Consider the following 15,837-nt stretch of genomic DNA (forward strand, 5'->3'; position numbering starts at 1 on the left):
CAGTATATAGGAATGCCAGAGATTTCTGTGCATTAATTTTGTATCCTGCAACTTTACCAAATTCATTGATTAACTCTAGTAGTTTTCTGGTAGCATCTTTAGGATTCTCTATGTATAGTATCATGTCATCTGCAAACAGTGACAGCTTTACTTCTTCTTTTCCAATTTGGATTCCTTTTATTTCCTTTTCTTCTCTGATTGCTGTGGCTAAAACTTCCAAAACTATGTTGAATAAGAGTGGTGAGAGTGGGCAACCTTGTCTTGTTCCTGATCTTAGTGGAAATGGTTTCAGTTTTTCACCATTGAGGACGATGCTGGCTGTGGGTTTGTCATATATGGCCTTTATTATGTTGAGGAAAGTTCCCTCTATGCCTACTTTCTGCAGGGTTTTTATCATAAATGGGTGTTGAATTTTGTCGAAAGCTTTCTCTGCATCTATTGAGATGATCATATGGTTTTTCTCCTTCAATTTGTTAATATGGTGTATCACGTTGATTGATTTGCGTATATTGAAGAATCCTTGCATTCCTGGAATAAACCCCACTTGATCATGGTGTATGATCCTTTTAATGTGCTGTTGGATTCTGTTTGCTAGTATTTTGTTGAGGATTTTTGCATCTATGTTCATCAGTGATATTGGCCTGTAGTTTTCTTTCTTTGTGACATCTTTGTCTGGTTTTGGTGTCAAGGTGATGGTGGCCTCGTAGAATGAGTTTGGGAGTGTTCCTCCCTCTGCTATCTTTTGGAAGAGTTTCAGAAGGATAGGTGTTAGCTCTTCTCTAAATGCTTGATAGAATTCGCCTGTGAAGCCATCTGGTCCTGGGCTTTTGTTTGTTGGAAGATTTTTTATCACAGTTTCAATTTCAGTGCTTGTGATTGGTCTGTTCATATTTTCTATTTCTTCCTGATTCAGTCTTGGCAGGTTGTGCATTTCTAAGAATTTGTCCATTTCTTCCAGGTTGTCCATTTTATTGGCATAGAGTTGCTTATAGTAATCTCTCATGATCTTTTGTATTTCTGCAGTGTCCGTTGTTACTTCTCCTTTTTCATTTCTAATTCTATTGATTTGAGTCTTCTCCCTTTTTTTCTTGATGAGTCTGGCTAATGGTTTATCAATTTTGTTTATCTTCTCAAAGAACCAGCTTTTAGTTTTAATTATCTTTGCTATCGTTTCCTTCATTTCTTTTTCATTTATTTCTGATCTGATTTTTATGATTTCTTTCCTTCTGCTAACTTTGGGATGTTTTTGTTCTTCTTTCTCTAATTGCTTTAGGTGCAAGGTTAGGTTGTTTATTCGAGATGTTTCCTGTTTCTTAAGGTGGGATTGTATTGCTATAAACTTCCCTCTTAGAACTGCCTTTGCTGCATCCCATAGGTTTTGGGTCGTCGTGTCTCCATTGTCATTTGTTTCTAGGTATTTTTTAATTTCCTCTTTGATTTCTTCAGTGATCACTTCGTTATTAAGTAGTGTATTGTTTAGCCTCCATGTGTTTGTATTTTTTACAGCTCTTTTCCTGTAATTGATATCTAGTCTCATAGCATTGTGGTCGGAAAAGATACTTGATACAATTTCAATTTTCTTAAATTTACCAAGGCTTGATTTGTGACCCAAGATATGATCTATCCTGGAGAATGTTCCATGAGCACTTGAGAAAAATGTGTATTCTGTTGTTTTTGGATGGAATGTCCTATAAATATCAATTAAGTCCATCTTGTTTAATGTATCATTTAAAGCTTGTGTTTCCTTATTTATTTTCATTTTGGATGATCTGTCCATTGGTGAAAGTGGCGTGTTAAAGTCCCCTACTATGAGTGTGTTACTGTCGATTTCTCCTTTTATGGCTGTTAGTATTTGCCTTATGTATTGAGGTGCTCCTATGTTGGGTGCATAAATATTTACAATTGTTATATCTTCTTCTTGGATCGATCCCTTGATCATTATGTAGTGTCCTTCTTTGTCTCTTCTAGTAGTCTTTATTTTAAAGTCTATTTTGTCTGATATGAGAATTGCTACTCCAGCTTTCTTTTGGTTTCCATTTGCATGGAATATCTTTTTCCATCCCCTTACTTTCAGTCTGTATGTGTCTCTAGGTCTGAAGTGGGTCTCTTGTAGACAGCATATATATGGGTCTTGTTTTTGTATCCATTCAGCCACCCTGTGTCTTTTGGTGGGAGCATTTAGTCCATTTACATTTAAGGTAATTATCGATATGTATGTTCCTATTCCCATTTTCTTAATTGCTTTGGGTTCGTTATTGTAGGTCTTTTACTTCTGTTGTGTTTCTTGCCTAGAGAAGTTCCTTTAGCATTTGTTGTAAAGCTGGTTTGGTGGTGCTGAACTCTCTCAGCTTTTGCTTGTCTGTAAAGGTTTTAATTTCTCCATCAAATCTGAATGAGATCCTTGCTGGGTAGAGTAATCTTGGTTGCAGGTTTTTCTCCTTCATCACTTTAATTATGTCCTGCCACTCCCTTCTGGCTTGTAGAGTTTCTGCTGAGAGATCAGCTGTTATCCTGATGGGGATTCCCTTGTGTGTTATTTGTTGTTTTTGCCTTGCTGCTTTTAATATGATTTCTTTGTGTTTAATTTTTGACAGTTTGATTAATATGTGTCTTGGCGTATTTCTCCTTGGATTTATTCTGTATGGGACTCTCTGTGCCTCCTGGACTTGATTAACTATTTCCTTTCCCATATTAGGGAAGTTTTCAACTATAATCTCTTCAAATATTTTCTCAGTCCCTTTCTTTTTCTCTTCTTCTTCTGGAACCCCTATAATTCGAATGTTGGTGCGTTTAATGTTGTCCCAGAGGTCTCTGAGGCTGTCCTCTGTTCTTTTCATTCTTTTTTCTTTATTTTGCTCTGCAGCAGTTATTTCCACTATTTTATCTTCCACCTCACTTATCCGTTCTTCTGCCTCAGTTATTCTGCTATTGATCCCATCTAGAGTATTTTTTATTTCATGTATTGTGTTTTTAATCGATGCTTGATTCATCTTTAGTTCTTCTAGGTCCTTGTTAACTGTTTCTTGCATTTTGTCTATTCTATTTCCAAGATTTTGGATCTGGGAAATAGAATCTTGGATCATCTTTACCATCATTATTCTGAATTCTTTTTCAGGTAGAGTGCCTATTACCTCTTCATTTGTTAGGTCTGGTGGGTTTTTATCTTGCTCCTTCTCCTGCTGTGTGTTTTTCTGTCTTCTCATTTTGCTTATGTTACTGTGTTTGGGGTCTCCTTTTTGCAGGCTGCAGGTTCGTAGTTCCTATTGTTTTTGGTGTCTGTCCCCAGTGGCTAAGGTTGGTTTAGTGGGTTGTGTAGGCTTCCTGGTGGAGGGGACTAGTGCCTGTGTTCTGGTGGATGAGGCTGGATCTTGTCTTTCTGGTGGGCAGATCCACGTTTGGTGGTGTGTTTTGGGGTGTCTGTGGACTTTTTATGATTTTAGGCCACCTCTCTGCTAATGGGTGGCGTTGTGTTCCTGTCTTGCTAGTTGTTTGGCTTAGGGTGTCCAGCACTGTAGCTTGCTCGTCGTTGAGTGAAGCTGGGTGCTGGTGTTGAGATGGAGATCTCTGGAAGATTTTCGCCGTTTGATATTATGTGGAGCTGGGAGGTCTCTTGTGGACCAGTGTCCTGAAGTTGGCTCTCCCACCTCAGAGGCACAGCACTGACTCCGGGCTCCTCAATTTGGGATGATGTGTTGTCTATTCATGTATTCCACAGATGCAGGGTACATCAAGTTGATTGTGGAGCTTTAATCCGCTGCTTCTGAGGCTGCTGGGAGAGGTTTCCCTTTCTCTTCTTTGTTCTCACAGCTCCTGGGTCTCAGCTTTGGATTTGGCCCCGCCTCTGCGTGTAGGTCGCCGGAGGGCGTCTGTTCTTCGCTCAGACAGGACAGGGTTAAAGGAGCAGCCTCTTCAGGGACTCTGGCTCACTCAGGCCGGGTGGGAGGGAGGGGCACGGAGTGCGGGGCGAGCCTGCAGCGGCAGAGGTCGGCGTGACGTTGCACCAGCCCGAGGCGCACCGTGCGTTCTCCCAGGGAAGCCGCCCCTGGATCCCGGGACCCCGGCAGTGGCGGGCTGCACAGGCTCCCGGAAGGGCGGTGTGGGCAGTGACCTGCGCTCGCACACAGGTTTCTTGGCGGCGGCAGCAGCAGCCCCAGCGTCCCACGCCTATCACTGGGCTCCGCGCTTTCAGTCGCGACTCGCGCCCGTCTGTGTAGCCCCTTTAAGCAGCGCTCTTAATCCCCTCTCCTCGCGCACCAGAAAACCAAGAGGGAAGAAAAAGTCTCTTGCCTCTTCAGCAGCTCCAGAGTTTTCCCGGACTCCCTCCCGGCTAGCTGTGGCACATTAGCCCCCTTCAGGCTGAGTTCTCGCCGCCAGCCCCAGTCCTCTCCCTGCGCTCTGACCGAAGCCCGAGCCTCAGCTTCCAGCGCTGCGCGCCCCGGCGGGCGAGCAGACAAGCCTCTCGGGCTGGTGAGTGCCGCTCGGCACCGATCCTCTGTGTGGGGATCTCTCCGCTTTGCCCTACCCAGGTATGTGGGAAGTTTCTTGCCTTTTGGGAGGTCTGGGGTCTTCTGCCAGCGTTCAGTAGGTGTTCTGTAGGAGTTGTTCCACGTGTAGCTGTATTTCTGGTGTATCCGTGGGGAGGAAGGTGATCTCCGCGTCTTACTCCTCCGCCATCTTACCGGGAAGTCTCGGCAGGCGGATTCTTAACCACTGCACCACCAGGGAAGTCCCTCTTTGATTTTTACTTTGACAAGATTGTATTTCGAGAAGCTAGCTATACTAAATGATATCACTGCTGCATAAATTTACCTCTGTTCTTCACTTAGAGGAGTAGTAACTCCAGAATATTTACATCATATGGATTTACTGACAGCAATTTGGTTGAAATGGGAAGCCAGAGGCCTTATCTTGAAACTATGGATAACATGCCATTTTTACCAAATTATCTGTTTTTTTTTTTTTTTTGGAGTGACTGGGAAAGGGGAGGGGCTGAAAGAGATTAGGAGGGCTAAGGCTCATCATGCGTTCCCCACCACTGACCTAGCTTAAAACTGGATATAAAATAAGTTCTAAACTGTAGTATATGATTCAAAAGAAATCTTAAGGACTCTATTTGCTTTTTCAGCATCATACTAAAATCACTTGCTTTGAAAGACAAACGATAGCATTAGTAGCATTCTCACTTTAGCTTAACTAGTATTTTCTTGTTATTCATTCTTACTTATGGAGGTAATTTACCCTACTACCCACAAAACTAACTAAAGAAAAACTCAACTCCTAGTGAGTAAAGGTGAGCAGCTTTTCCTAGCCTAGCTGAATAGACCTGGCTTCTGAGAATTGTCTTATAAAGTGACAGGGTGAAAGTCTGATTTGAAAACAGCAAACACTCAGCTCTCACTGGTAGCTTTGTTTCCTTCCAGAGACCTGCAGAAGACACCCTGTATGAAGCAGCAGAACATGGTAATGATTTGTATCCTGTATTTCAAAAGCAATCTTTATACAAAGAGATAAGTAGGCACAAGCATTTTGGCATGTGGCACAGGCAATGTAAAATCGAATGGTTTTTCTTGTTTTTAAGCATGCAAGTAGACTGGCTCTTGTTTTGAAAGATGACATGTAGGTCTTTGAGAACACTGATATTAAAAATGCTAAAATCCCATGATTCTCCACTGCCTGTACTTCAACCTTCCAAAAGCATTCTCTATACAATCTCAGAATTTGTACGCAACTTCTTGCCAAAGCCACTTGTTTCTAATTGTTTCATAGTAGGATGATATGCCTATCAGTTTATAATCACCAAGTTATTAACCCCAATATCTAACACTGTGCTTCAGGAATTAACACATTGTCAAACGATGATATATCTAGAGAAAAGGAAATTCTGTTTCTTCTCTCATATCACGGATTGAGGCTAACTTGTTATTGCAATCAGTTTTACCCTTCACATTGAATTTCTTACAGAATGTAATGATTCTTCAAGAAAGCGTGTCCGGTCTTCATCTTTTACTTTGCATACTACAGATTCTCAGTCCCAAGGAGGTAGGTATAGCATTGACTGTTGAGTGTTCACTGTTATGTTTACTCTGAGTGTGATACTACTAAGGGACTTTTCAAACAGGTAATGTTTAAAAATCTACCCATTGATAGTGTTTATAATATATCGTTGTATGAAAATAGCAGTCTATAAATGAATTGCACAGGGGGTTATTATTTTAAAATTCAATTAATCAACATTGGAAAAAAGACTGAAAGGATATAAACCACAGTGTTGGCAATGGTTATCTTAGGTAATGGGATTACAAGTGATTTGGTTCCCCTGTCCACCACCCCCCAGCCCACTCCACCCCCCGACTCCGACCTTTGTATTTTGCTGTGTTCACAAAGTTTCTGCATTAAGCATGTATTAGCTTTACAATTAGGAGAAACTGCTGTTTCCTCCTAAGTAAACATCTACTTAAATAAACAGATGTCTGCTTTTAAAAAAACACTTTATTCTAAGAACTTTATCATATGCTGTGTTTTGAATAAACCATTAACTTAGTTTGCCTCTCTCCTACACTCAAAGCACTCTGGTGACTCCTTTTATGATAGATCACACTGCCCTCTGCTGCGTCATACAGCTATTTATGTATATGTCTGTCTCCTCCACTGAGAGTTCCTTGAGGTTATCTTCATGCCTGATAGAGCATCTAACACACGATGATCATGTAAATATTTACTGAATAATTCTCACCAGAGGCACTCTTTATTTTTAATCGATAAAAATACAAAGATTTTTCTAATCTGGTGATAAAGAAAATTTTCCAAAACAGCAAAAATCCAAATCAAAAGAAAAACAAAACCCACTTCCTTATTGACTCCAGTTTGCAATCTGCTTTTAGCATCAACCTTGTCCCAGAAGCGACTAAGATCGTCATCCTTCACGGATCTCCCGACCTTCCCCCCTTCTGGGCCAGGTAATAAAGAACTTCTTAGAACCTCAAGCCTGACACTCTGACTTTTCAAAATCCATTCTTATTCATGATGAGCTTTCTTTTTCGGCTACTATAAACCTCTGACATTTTAGTGGCAAATAAAATAGGGGCCTTAGCAAAGTATGCATGGAAGAATACCTTCTGAATTCCAGCCCCACAAATCTAGACAGTATATCTGTTTATTTTTGGTAGAAAGTTTAAGCTTGATTACGTTTTTTAGGATTTCATATTTATGATAGCATTATTTTATGTAAGGTAGCCCTATAAAATATAGTAATTTGCTTTATTTTCCTTATTATTGTCCATCTATACAGTTTATAATATATGTAGTACTCAAAATATATAACAATGTGTAGATTCTCAAAGTTTATGCTTTAAATTTATATTCTAAAGTTTAGAATATGATTCCTTTTGAATTTTTCACTAATTAAAACATTATCTCTTTTTACTTGAAATTTGTAATACTTTGCTGAGTAAAACTAGTTTATCATAATAAAATATTTGAAATGGTTGAAACATGCTCTACATCAAGATTATGATTTGTATTCTTGTATATTTTTGTTTCTACTAAACAACCAACTGCCTTTTCTGAGTTAAGCTTACCACAAGAAACAGAAAATACAAACTATTCACTTCCTTTTAGCGGATTCTACCCAGGAACCACAGAGTTTTCAAACTAATGAATTTATATTCTTAATAACAATTCCAAGCGTGACTAAGCAACAATATGGTCAGACACCTTTCACATACAGAAGAGATAGGTTCTAGTTCAATAAGCCCCATCTATATCTGCCTGACAAGTTACAGACATTAAGAGGAATAGAGGTCTTAATCCCAGAGGATTTGTTTTATTGTATTTGTGTGTAAAGTAAAGGGATGGCTTTAAATTATCTGGAAAACTGCTTCAATCCATTTTCTAAAAATCAGACACACATACAAAAAGAATGAATAAAAAAAACAACCGAGCGTCATGGACATATATACACTACGAAACGTAAGGTAGATAGCTAGTGGGAAACAGCCGCATAGCACAGGGAGATCAGCTCGGTGCTTTGTGACCGCCTGGAGGGGCGGGATAGGGAGGGTGGGAGGGAGACGCAAAAGGGAGGGGATATGGGAACATATGTATATGTATAACTGATTAAATTTGTTATAAAGCAAAATAAATAAATAAAATACTGAATCAAAAAAAAAAAAAAAAAAAACAACCGATATTACCAAGCACATCCCATTTTATGTTGTGCAGAATCTTGGCACTGTTGGAATGGAGACAAACAGTACAATTTTAAATGGCCCATTCAGTGTTACTTTTTAATAATAAAGATCATAAAAACCAAGTAATTGAACTTTGAATTAGAGAAGCTATTCTACCCCAACATTTATAATACTTCGAAGAAGCAATCCTTATTCTTTTCTCATCTCCTTTAATCCAACACTCAAAGGTTGCTATTTCTGCGATTTGCAACCAAGAGGTGATCTCTTTGAGGTGTGTAGTACAGACATACCTCGTTCTATTGAACTTCCCAGATATTGCATTTTTTTACAAATTCAAAGTTTGTGGCAACCATACCTCAAGGAAGTCTATGGGTGCCACTTTTCCAACAGCATTTGCTTGCCTTGTGTCTCTGTGTCATATTTTGGTAATTCTCACAATATTTCAAACATTTTCATTATTATTATACCTGTTATGGTGATCTGTGATCAGTGATCTTAGATGTTACTACTGTAATAGTAATTTTGGGGGGGCACTTAAACCACGACCATATAAGTTATGATGGCCAACTTAATAAATGTGTATGTTGACTGCTCCACCAACCAGCCTGCTCCCCCATCCCTCTCCCTCTTCTCAGGCCTCCCTATTCCCTGAGATACAGCAATATTGAAATTAGGCCAGTTAATAACCTTATAGTGGCCTCTAAGTGTTTGAGTGAAAGGAAGAGTCATGTGTCTCTCACTTTAGATCAAAAGTTAGAAATGATTAAGTTTAGTGAGAAAGGCATGTCTAAAGCCAAGATAGGCCAAAAACTAGGCCTCTTGCACCAAACAGTTAGCAAATATGTGACTGTGAAGGAAAAGTTCCTGAAGGAAATTGAAAGTGCTACTCCAGTGAACACATGAATGATAAGAAAGTGAAACAGACTTATTGCTGATATGGAGAAAGTTCTAGTGGTCTGGAGAGAAGATCAAACCAGCCACAATATTCCTTCAAGCCAAATCTTAATCAAGAACAAGGCCCTGACTCTTTTCAGTTCTGTAAAGGCTGAGAGACTTGAGGAAGCTGCAAAAGAAAAGTCTGAAGCTAGCAGATGTTGGTTCATGAGGTTGAAGGAAAGAAGCCATCTCCATAACATAAATGTGCAAGGTGAAGCAGCAAGTGCTGATGTAGAAGCTGCAGCAAGTTATCCAGAAGATCTAGCTCATATCATTAATGAAGGTGGCTACACTAAACAACAGATTTTCAGTGGAGACGAAACAGCCTTATACTGGAAGAAGATGCCATCTAGGACTTTTCATAGCTAGAGAGGAGAAGTCAATGCCTGGCCACAGAGTTTCAAAGGACAGGCTGACTCTCTTGTTAGCGGCTAATGCAGCTGGAGACTTTAAATAGAAGCCAGTGCTTATTTAGCATTCTGAAAATTTAGGGCCCTTAAGAATTATGATAAATCTACTCTGCCTGTGTCCTCTAAATGGAACAACAAAGCCTGGATGATGGCACACCTGTTTACAACATGGTTTGCTGACTATTTTAAGCCCACTGTTGTGACCTACTGCTCAGAAAAAGATTCCTTTCAAAATATTACTGTTCAGTGACAATATATCTGGTCACTCAAGAGCTCTGACGGAGAGTAAAACAAGATTAATGTCATTCATGCCTGCTAACACAACATCCACTTTTCACCCCATGGATCAAGGAGTCATTTTGACATTCAAGTCTTATTATTTAAGAAGTACATTTTGTAAGGCTATAGCTGCCATAGATAGTGATTCCTCTGATGGATCTGGACAAAGGCATTTGAAAACCTTCTGGAAAGGATTCACCATTCTAGATGCCATTAAGAACATTTATGGTTCATGGTAAGAGGTCAAAATATCCACATTCACAGGAGTTTGCAAGAAGTTGATTCCAACCCTCATGGATGACTTTGAGGGGTTCCAGACTTCAGTGGAGGAAATAAGTACAGATGTGGTGGAAATAGCAAGAGAACTAGAATTAGAAGTGGAGCCTGCAGATGTGGCTGAATTGCTGCAATCTGATGATGAAACTTGAACAGATGAGGAGTTGCTTCTCATGGATGAGCAAAGAAAGTGGTTTCCTGCTCATCTAGTCCTGGTGAAGATGCTGCAAAGGTTGTTGAAATGACAATAAAGGATTTAGAATAAACTTGGTTGAGGGTTTGAGGGGACTCCAATTTTGAAAGAAGTTCTGTGAGTAAAATGTTATCAAACAGCATTGCATGCTACAGAGAAATCATTCGTGAAAGGAAAAGTCAACTGATGCTGCAAACTTCATTGTTGTCTTATGTTAAGACATTGCCACGGTCACCCCAGCCTTCAGCAACCACCAGCCTGATCAGTCAGCAGCCATAGACACTGAGGCAAGACCCTCCACCAGCCAAAAGATTATGACTCTCTGAAGGCTCACATGATGGTTAGCATTTTTTTAGCAATAAAGTATTTTTAAATTAAGATACATATATTGCTATTGCACACTTAACAGACTACAGTATAGTGTAAATGTAACTTTTATACGCACTGGGAAACCAAAGAATTTGTGTGACTCACTTTATTGTGATACTCATTTTATTGCAGTGGTCTGGATCCCAATCAGCAATATCTCTTTGGTATGCCTATAATTCTATTCTTGCAGCCAAGACCACAGTCTTATCCCATCAATTCACTTCATAGAACAATGGCCTAGAATAATGGTCATCTTTACTTCTCTCTTCGGGTATCATTAAAGAGGGGGAAGGGGAAGAATTTGCTAACAGTTTTATAACATTCTATAAGAAATATATATTAATGTACACAGATGGTTCACTACCAATTCAGCTTTTATAATCTGTAGAATTTCTCTCAGTACTCAATTTCATGATTCTAAAGAAAACTGTCTATTTCACTTGCGACCTAATTTTCACTTAGTTTTCTGAGAGTAAACAGACTGTAGCGAAACATCTTGCCATCACACTTTTTTAGCAGAATCAGTGCTCTCAGGAGCACTGCCTACTACTCTGTTAGTGCCAACAGCGACATCTACTGGTGAGTTCAGTGCAAGACCGTTAAAACAGTAGAAACTGACTATAGGTTTAAAAATTTTTGTAAACATGTTTTTTACAGTGAAGAAAAACAATGTTTTTATGACATCAACTTTTGTGCAAAGGAATGTTGATATGAACAGTGCAGAACAAGGTATGTAGCTTCTCTTTATTACAAGAACCTCAGAAATTTTGTTTTACCATCCATATCTTAATCTGTGTGTGTGTGTATGGTGGTATGGTGGTTGAGTGACAAAACATGAAGGAAAGCATTTGGTAAGCTAAGTCCCATGATCAAAGTGAATAGTTACTGGGTAAAAGGTAGGCAGGAAGAAAGTACTAGGCAGCTCACTGGCTATTTTGACTTTGATTAGTTAACATTACCCCTCGTTTAATCATGACTTTAGAAAATTAGCATTAAATAAGTAGAAAATAGAGAGGGAAAAGTATTTCACTAAAGATATATTGACCCTTTAATTCTGTTTTTTTAGGTCCTGTGAAACATTCTGAACATGTTCTAAGACCTGCTATCTTGCAGCCACCTCAAGCTCAGAAGTGTATAAAAGTAAGAAAAGCATTTGGACACGATGTGCTGGAATCCTGCAAGAGTAGAGAAAAAAACAAAAGTAAGGTAAGAAAACCTCCTATGGTAGGACTGACCTCAATTCCCCATCCTTCTTTTGGTAGATTGTTGTGGGCCCCCATATCCGGAATTAGGGGCTGCCTGACCTTTGTTCTGCTGCTGAAGCAGCTACCAGGCTGGGAAAAACAGCTGGACAAGATAGCCAAAAGCCCTCAGTAACCTTATTAAACTTGTCCTCTTAAACTGGAGGGTTGCTCCCGGGAACAAGTCTTGTGTTATCTCCTAAGCTGTAAAGCTGAGTCCTGTGTAGTGGGGACCCTTGGGGTCTTGTTCTGGTGCATTCATCCCATGTGAGAATAGGGGAGCAATGCGGTGGCAGGGGCCAGGAGTCAGATGTCAAAAAAAGGAAAGGGATTTTTTTTGTATATTCAACTGGTGGACATGCTAGTGTGGCTTCCCTTCCAGACCCATCTTCATGGAAACAGGAGTAACGAACTACCTCCACAGTGTAATTGGGAGGGCTTGGGAAGCCTCTGGAGACAGAAACAAATTCTCTCTTCCAACTGAATCACTTGCTGTGGGCCTTTCTAAGGAGATATTCATTTTACTCAGGCCATGCAGATATGGGCTTGGGGATATTCTGTTCCTATAGTTCTATCTGTGTCTTCCAGAAGCAGACACTTGAGAGGAAGGGAACACAGGACCAATAGGGTGGAATTTGAGAGTTATTCCCTCAGTCATTTGTTTCCAGCTAAACCACTGAGGGTTGATCACCTGGTTTTGTTTTTTTTCCCAGACTGAACATGAGGACAGTGACAGTTGGAAGTGTTAAAATACCAATCATTTAATCAATTCAGTGAAAATAATCCAATTGGTACTAATCCTACCTTTACTGCTATCTACCTGTGTTTTCAATGACACATGGAAGTGTTAAAATACCAATCATTTAATCAATTCAGTGAAAGTAATCTGATTGGTACTAATCCTACCTTTACTGCTATCTGTGTTTGCATTCTTAGACAAAGCACCCAACCTTCTCTCTTTTTTTTTTTTTTTTTTTTGCGGTACGCGGGCCTCTCACTGTTGTGGCCTCTCCCGTTGCGGAGCACAGGCTCCGGACGCGCAGGCTCAGCAGCCATGGCTCACGGGCCTAGCCGCTCCGCGGCATGTGGGATCTTCCCGGACCGGGGCACGAACCCGTGTCCCCTGCATCGTCAGGTGGACTCTCAACCACTGCGCCACCAGGGAAGCCCTACCATCATTTTTGTATTTCCAAATCTTTTTCTTTGTTAAGACATGATTTCATGAGACCCATTATGAATTTTAAAAATCATTTCATCATTTATGCATGATATATGATGTGACTTTTAGGTATAACATATTTTAAATTTCAAATCGGTATTTTATTAAACATTTTCACTTAAATATAATCATCACCATATTACATAAATTCTTTACCTATTTAAGGAGCGATACATGTTGTTTAATTTGTTTTAAAGTATGTAAGAAAAAGTATTATGTGTTGACTAATTTCTAAAATGTTATTACATTGCTTTTGATTTTGGAATGGCATGTTCTATAAATTATAGATTAAAATTTATATTGCACATTATATCAAAAGGTGATCAATATTTATTTTTGCCATGATTTTTTGGAATCCTGCATTGCATGTATTTAAAATAAAATTTGTAACAAAATAAAAATAAAGCATAAGATAAATTTTCAGGCTATTGTTTATAAGCATTTCTTCTTGAATAACTTATTAAGGGCATAAATAGAACTTATTCCTAATAAGTGAAAAGCCTAATTGGATATGCCCATCAATGAATTTTCTCCACTGAATGATGATTTTTGAAGATCTAAAGACAAACTATATATAAGATGCTATGTCAAATGGATAATTAATATGAACCTGCTGTATAATAAAATAAAATAAAATTCAAAAATTAAAAATGATGCTATGTCAGAATTCTGTCAAAATAATATAATTTATAGATCTAGTAAGAATTATCTGTAGGTGAATTTTATAGAACACTTATTTTTATGATCTTTATTAACTTGCATATCAAAATTAGAGCAATTTTCATTCATCCTGTCATTAATTTTGGTCACTTATTGCATATAATTCAAATAATATATGCCTAATAACAACTATCTCAACCAACATAGAGTTAAAAACTACCATTTTGGCTGAGATAAATCATCTGAGTGACTGAGTCATAAGCATGTACTTTGATCTTTGCTAACCAATGGCACATACTCTCTTGACACATATTTCTCAGCTCTCAAATTCTGTTACAAAGGGAAAAATACTCAAAATTATTTTTATTGATTGATATAAAATTAAAGTGGAAACAGACCCCATTTACCTTTAAAGATAGGAAGTCCCTGCAACATCTTTGAAAATCCCTGGTGGAGGAAGGGCTGTGTCCACAAAACACTGAGGACACTACATTAGATAACTGATAGGGTTCCTTCCAGTTCTAAAACTGCTCACTCCTTCATTTATACATTAATGCAGGTAAGGTGCATATGTATATACACATCAGATGGAGTAACTAACTGATATAGTTACCAGTCGGAAGTTTCTAGAGGAAGAGATGGAGTTTTCTCTCACACTGGGTGGCCATGATGGTGAAACTTTTAGGGTGTTTCCAGGGATTAAATAGTCCAGGGATTAAATAGTCCTGAAAGATATTTACTAATCTAGAAATGAGAATTAACTCCACTTGGCTAAAGGGGTAAAAGTAACAAAAGGAGGTGGGATTTCTGAATGTTCGCACTCAGTCTCTGGTGTCAGGCAGACCCAGGCTTGAATATCAGTCCCCTTTCCTTGTTGCCCAGGCCTGCTCCCATTATTTAAGCTCGTTAGGTCAGTTTACTTACCTGTAAAATGTGTTTAATAGAAGTACAAAGTGTATAGAGTTGTTCTGAGGAGCGTATGGAATAATGTATATAAAATGTTTAGGGTAGTACTTGAACAAAGTAAGTTTTCAACACATTTATATATCTAGTAAGGCAGTTTAAATGAACTTTTTGATGGATTTTTTTTTTCTTTCAGATTTCTGAGGAGAACTCCTATTTGCTAAGTGAAAATTTACCAGGTGCCAGAATTTCAGTCCAGCTGTCTACTAACCAGAATTTTTTAGGTCCTACATCAGTAGGGTAAGTTAGTGGTGGGGAAACAGGTGTTGTTCGTTCATTCTTGCTTTCTTTTATCATTATAGCCATTTCCAGGAAAAATTTTTCTGACAATGTACAGATAAAATGCCAAGATTTCTGTTTGAAAGGAGATTTTATAAATATACAAATTTAAAATGTTTTTTAAAACATCTCTAATATTTAAATATTATCATATTGATATTGGATCATCTCTATTGTCTTGTTGACTTGGGTAAGTATGTTTCAAATAGGTACAGCTAAATTTTCATTTAGTTAGGCATTAATTATTGGCTAATAGATTAGCCTTTCCATGGCATTCTTTCTTTCCCCTCTTTTAAATTATTTCTGGCATTATTATTTATTAACATAGGTTGGATAGACAACAAAGAAAGCAGTAGAAATATGCAAAATGAAAGTTAATATTTACTAGCATCACCAGTGATAAGGGCATGTTTGATCTGAGAGAAGATTACAACTAGCCGTGGACATTCTGGACTCAAGATTAGGGCCCATGCACGTACCTCAGCCCTTACCTACTGTGCACACTGGGGATGCAATAGGGATCCCGGAGTCCATCTGCCAACAAATAGAGGGCTGCATGTCTTTGAGTTTCTCATTATGCAAAACATTTAAAACACTAAAAAAAAGTTTCTGGGAGGGAAAAACCAAATTAAACCACTGCACACTCAAGTATAACTGAGAAGATAGATTGGCTTTGCTTTTGCCCTGAGACCTTGGATCACTAAAAGCATTGGCCAGTTGGGGAAGAGGAGAGTGGACACTGGAGACTGGAGATGACTCAGTGCTGGAAAAGCAAAAAGATAAGGGCTGGGCAGCTCCCCTGTTGATCACACAGCCTGTTTGG

At 38.8% G+C, this 15,837-nt stretch overlaps 1 protein-coding gene across 6 annotated transcripts in view; it reads left to right on the forward strand.

The window, feature by feature from the left end:
- RANBP3L (RAN binding protein 3 like) overlaps nucleotides 1-15,837 on the forward strand; it is a 56,604-nt gene that overhangs the window by 26,193 nt on the left and 14,574 nt on the right. For 2 of the 6 annotated variants that reach the window (XM_082623150.1, XM_082623149.1), the window contains exons 3-8: nucleotides 5,421-5,460; nucleotides 5,962-6,039; nucleotides 6,882-6,956; nucleotides 11,310-11,381; nucleotides 11,719-11,858; nucleotides 14,872-14,975. In XM_082623150.1, coding sequence (XP_082479276.1) covers nucleotides 5,421-5,460; nucleotides 5,962-6,039; nucleotides 6,882-6,956; nucleotides 11,310-11,381; nucleotides 11,719-11,858; nucleotides 14,872-14,975 — 509 coding nt within the window. The remainder of the gene's footprint in view (nucleotides 1-5,420; nucleotides 5,461-5,961; nucleotides 6,040-6,881; nucleotides 6,957-11,309; nucleotides 11,382-11,718; nucleotides 11,859-14,871; nucleotides 14,976-15,837) is intronic. The other 4 variants (XM_082623151.1, XM_082623152.1, XM_082623153.1 and 1 more) reach the window with 4 other exon arrangements.

Source organism: Mesoplodon mirus, assembly GCF_964341445.2.
Source record: "Mesoplodon mirus genome assembly, chromosome: 5".
NCBI classification, from domain to species: domain Eukaryota; kingdom Metazoa; phylum Chordata; class Mammalia; order Artiodactyla; family Ziphiidae; genus Mesoplodon; species Mesoplodon mirus.